This window comes from Nanorana parkeri, unplaced genomic scaffold (assembly GCF_000935625.1).
Source record: "Nanorana parkeri isolate BGI_ZX_2015 unplaced genomic scaffold, ASM93562v1 scaffold2399, whole genome shotgun sequence".
In the NCBI taxonomy this organism is placed as follows: Eukaryota; Metazoa; Chordata; class Amphibia; order Anura; family Dicroglossidae; genus Nanorana; species Nanorana parkeri.
In genome coordinates this window covers 88,316-92,089 of record NW_017308667.1, presented here as the reverse complement: position 1 = coordinate 92,089, position 3,774 = coordinate 88,316, and the positions used below count along the sequence as shown (strand labels likewise).

At 50.7% G+C, this 3,774-nt stretch overlaps 1 protein-coding gene across 1 annotated transcript in view; it reads left to right on the top strand.

The window, feature by feature from the left end:
- LOC108801601 (E3 ubiquitin/ISG15 ligase TRIM25-like) overlaps nt 1-3,195 on the top strand; it is a 6,967-nt gene extending 3,772 nt beyond the window's left edge. Inside the window, exon 2 of the mRNA XM_018573493.1 lies at nt 1,570-3,195. Coding sequence (XP_018428995.1) covers nt 1,579-3,159 — 1,581 coding nt within the window. The 5' untranslated portion in view covers nt 1,570-1,578 and the 3' untranslated portion in view covers nt 3,160-3,195. The remainder of the gene's footprint in view (nt 1-1,569) is intronic.
- The last annotated feature ends 579 nt before the right edge of the window (nt 3,196-3,774 follow it).

Below are 3,774 nucleotides of genomic sequence, written 5' to 3'. Positions count from 1 at the left end.
ACTAACCCCCCCCCCCCCAAATAAAAAAAATGAAAGCTCTTGCTGCCCGTCTCCCCTTTAATTTGGAGCTGCGCCCCTCTTCCCCCGCAGTAATCCCTTTCTACCACTTGATGTCCTCAGTCTGTCAGGTTGAATGATGTACATATGGCTGATGACATACCTGTTAGATCAGATAGATCAGGGGAAGGTGCAAGACTGTGCCAATCAGGGCTCAGTACAAATATAGAGCCATGATTGGGCAAAGTCACGATGACTCTGCCCAATCATGTCTCACAGCTAAGTCCCTGCAGCACACTATATAAGGCTGCTGACACCGCGGCCCCATGTAGTGTGTTGTAGGAGATAGAGAGAGAGAGAGAGAGAGAGGGTTCTAGACTTCTGTGTATATTCGAGTTCTATATAAATATCAATAAAATGTATATAAATGTCATTTTTGCTTCAGCAGGTCCTATACATCATACAGATGTGCCACTTTACGGTCAGTGAAAGGGGACCCCCCAGGCACCATATTTAAAGGCATTTTTCATTTTTAATGTTTCATTTTAAGTGATGTTAAATCACTGCTCCTTTAAAAATTGTATTTTTGAAAAGTGTTTTTTTCATTGATAAATGTCCCCCAGGGCAGTACCCGGATCCCCATACACTTTTTATGGCCAATAAACTGCATATAAGGCTTCAAAATGGGGACATTTAATTTTCTGAGTTCTACCCCCATAGACTTGCATTGAGTTCTAAGTTCGAATTAGAACCGAACATGGGTGTGTTCGGCTCATCCCTAGTAAGAACCAATCACTGCACGTCATGGTGGAGGAACTTCCATTGAAGCTCATTGTGATGTCAGAGCTTGGTGACTACCCGAGTTGTAATTGGCCCTCGTGGGGTCACTGGTGATATATACCTGTAAGAATCTTGTATTTGCTATATGACCCCGTGTGACCGGAGCAATGTTTTGAGCGCAGGGCGTCATCCTCTTAACATGGCAGAGAAGACATGTCAGTATCCGGAAGCCAGTCCAGAACATTGATTTGCAGCTAGCATTGCAGTGACCCCGTGTAGACAGGAAGTGGTACCTAATGGCTGGAGGAGATCAGCAGCACTGAGATAGAAAAAGGATGAAACCTCGTATTGTGAAGGCAGTTGTTTATTATACGCAGTGCTCGCGCTGAATGTCATCCATGTAGAGCAAGGGTAGCCAAACTCCGGCCCTCCAGCTGTGGTGAAATCCCATGAGGCATTGCAAGATTCTCACAGCCACCACTCCCGGAGAGAGATGCATCATGGGATTTGTAGTTTCACCACAGCTGGTGGGCCGGAGTTTGGCTACCCCTGATATAGACCAATGGTAGGCAACCTCAGCACTCCAGCTAGAAGCTACAAGTCCCATCAGGCCTATAGGAGTCATGCCTGTGGCTGTCAGTCTTGCAATGCCTCATGGGAGTTGTAGTACCAGAACAGCTGGAGTGCGAAGGTAGCCTACCCCTGATGTGGGGTTTAGATCAGTTTTAATGGGTCTCTATGCGTTGCCCTGTGTACGGGGGATGTTTTAATAAAGTTTTTGTTTTCTTTCAGTTGCACAGAATGGCGTTCGCTGACTTGAGAAAGGAGCTGAGTTGTTCCATCTGCCTGAGCTTGTATACAGAGCCGGTGTCCCTGAGGTGCGGGCACAGCTTCTGCCGGGACTGTATAATGAGCGTGCTGGATACGCAGAAGGGGTCCGGTGTCTACACGTGTCCGGAGTGCCGAGCAAAGTACCCGGTGCGCCCCCTGCTGGAGAAGAACCGCAAGCTGTGCAACATTGCAAAGCACTTCCTTGACACTCAGTCCCAGCTAGAGAGCTCCGGGGTCTCCTGCACGTATTGCCTTCACGCTCCCGTCCCCGCCGCTAAGACGTGCCTCCAGTGTGAGACCTCCCTATGCGACACCCACCTGGGTATCCACAACAAGACCGTGGAACACACCCTGATCGACCCCACCAGCTCCCTGGACAGCTGGAAGTGTCTGATCCACAAAAAGAACCTGGAATTCCTGTGCTGCGACGACGGCGCCTACATCTGCGTCTACTGCTCGGCCATCGGCTCGCACAAGGGCCACACGCTGAAGTCGCTGGATGAGGTGGTGAGGGTGAAGGAGAAGCTGAGGAAACTTCTGGAGAAGCTGTCCTCCAAAAAGGAGGAGAGCGAGAAGAACCTGGAGAACTTGCAAGACCTTCGCAGGAAGGTGCAGGAGAAGACCACCGTCCTAACGGAGCGCATCGCCGAGCTGTTCACGGACATCAGGAAGCAGCTGGACTGCCTGGAGAAGAGGTTCATGACTCAGATCTCCAGGCACGAAAAGCAGAGCTTGCTCTCCGTCTCTGATCTGATCCGGCAGCTGGAGACCCAGAAGGACGAGCTGTGCCGGAAGATGCACCACGTCGAGGAGCTGTTTAACATGACGGATCCCATAACCGTCCTACAAGACCAGGATCTGGACACGGAGGACACCGCCAAGCTGGACAAAGATTCCGAACCGATCGTGCAGGATATTCGGAAGATCCGCTCCTCCAGCGAGCTGAAGGAGCGCCTGGTGTCGGCTTCTTTGCACGCCTGCGTCTCGGACATCATGTCCACCGTGAAAAGAGGTTTTTACGACCCCAAGACCTCCGACATCTTACTTGACTTAGAAACGGCTTGCCGAAAGGTGTCGGTGTCCGGAGATCTGAAGTCGGCCTCCTGGTCGGAGACGCCATTGAACTACCCTGAGAGCGCCAAGCGATTTACGACGTTCCCTCAAGTTTTGAGCACCAAAGGTTTCAGCACGGGCAAACACTACTGGGAGGTGGAAACGAGCCAGTCCGAGGATTGGTGGGTGGGCGTGGCTTACCCCAGCATTTACCGAGGCGGCAAGGAGTCCAGGATCGGTGAGAACAACAAGTCCTGGAGCCTGAGGACCTACGACAACCACTACTCTGTGACTCATAATTCCAGGTCACGTCAACTGCAGACCAAGATCCCCATCCAGAGATTGGGATTATATCTGGATTACGAAGCGGGCCACCTGTCCTTCTACCAGCTGTGTGACGTCGTCCGGCACCTCCACACCTTCAAAGCCACCTTCAGCGAGCCCCTCCATGCTGCTTTCTTTGTGTGGAACGAGGGTTGGGTGAGGCTGAGGAGCTAACGTGGAAGTAAACCGGAATTTCTGAAGGACTGCCCACTGAAACCTTAACTCCGCCCTGCAGGAGAATTTTTGTGATAAATGCAGTATACAAACGTTGCCGTTTTCACCGAGAGGTTTTTTTTCCACCTTTTATTGTCCTTTTTTCTATCTCCCACAGATTTTCCTGCTTGCCCCTCCCCCCCCTTTTGTCGAGTTGGGATTTCCTCTTCGTGTTTTTTGATGAAACAGCAAAAAAGCTTTTTTTCCAATGTGTGGGGGTTTTTCTGTGAAGTATCTCGCCACGCTTTATCTCCCTCACCTTCCTTTCCCTAGTGCGGCATGGATTGTCGATGGGCTATCACGGTGTGCGCACACTTTACCGAAGCAATACTCCGGGGGGACTGAGATGTGAACGGCAGCGTGGCCTGTGGTGGCCATGTGATCAAAGCCAAAGACCTTATATCTTACATGAGACTTTGGAAAGCGTGGGGAGGGATGACGGGAAAATGAGGTGTTTTCCTGTAAAGGACTCGTGCGGAACGTAAAGGTGTTTTATGAAGTTGGGTACGATAGTTACACACGACCTGAGGGTGGTCAGTTCACTCCAACCTAACACGTGTTTCTCACTACTGCTAA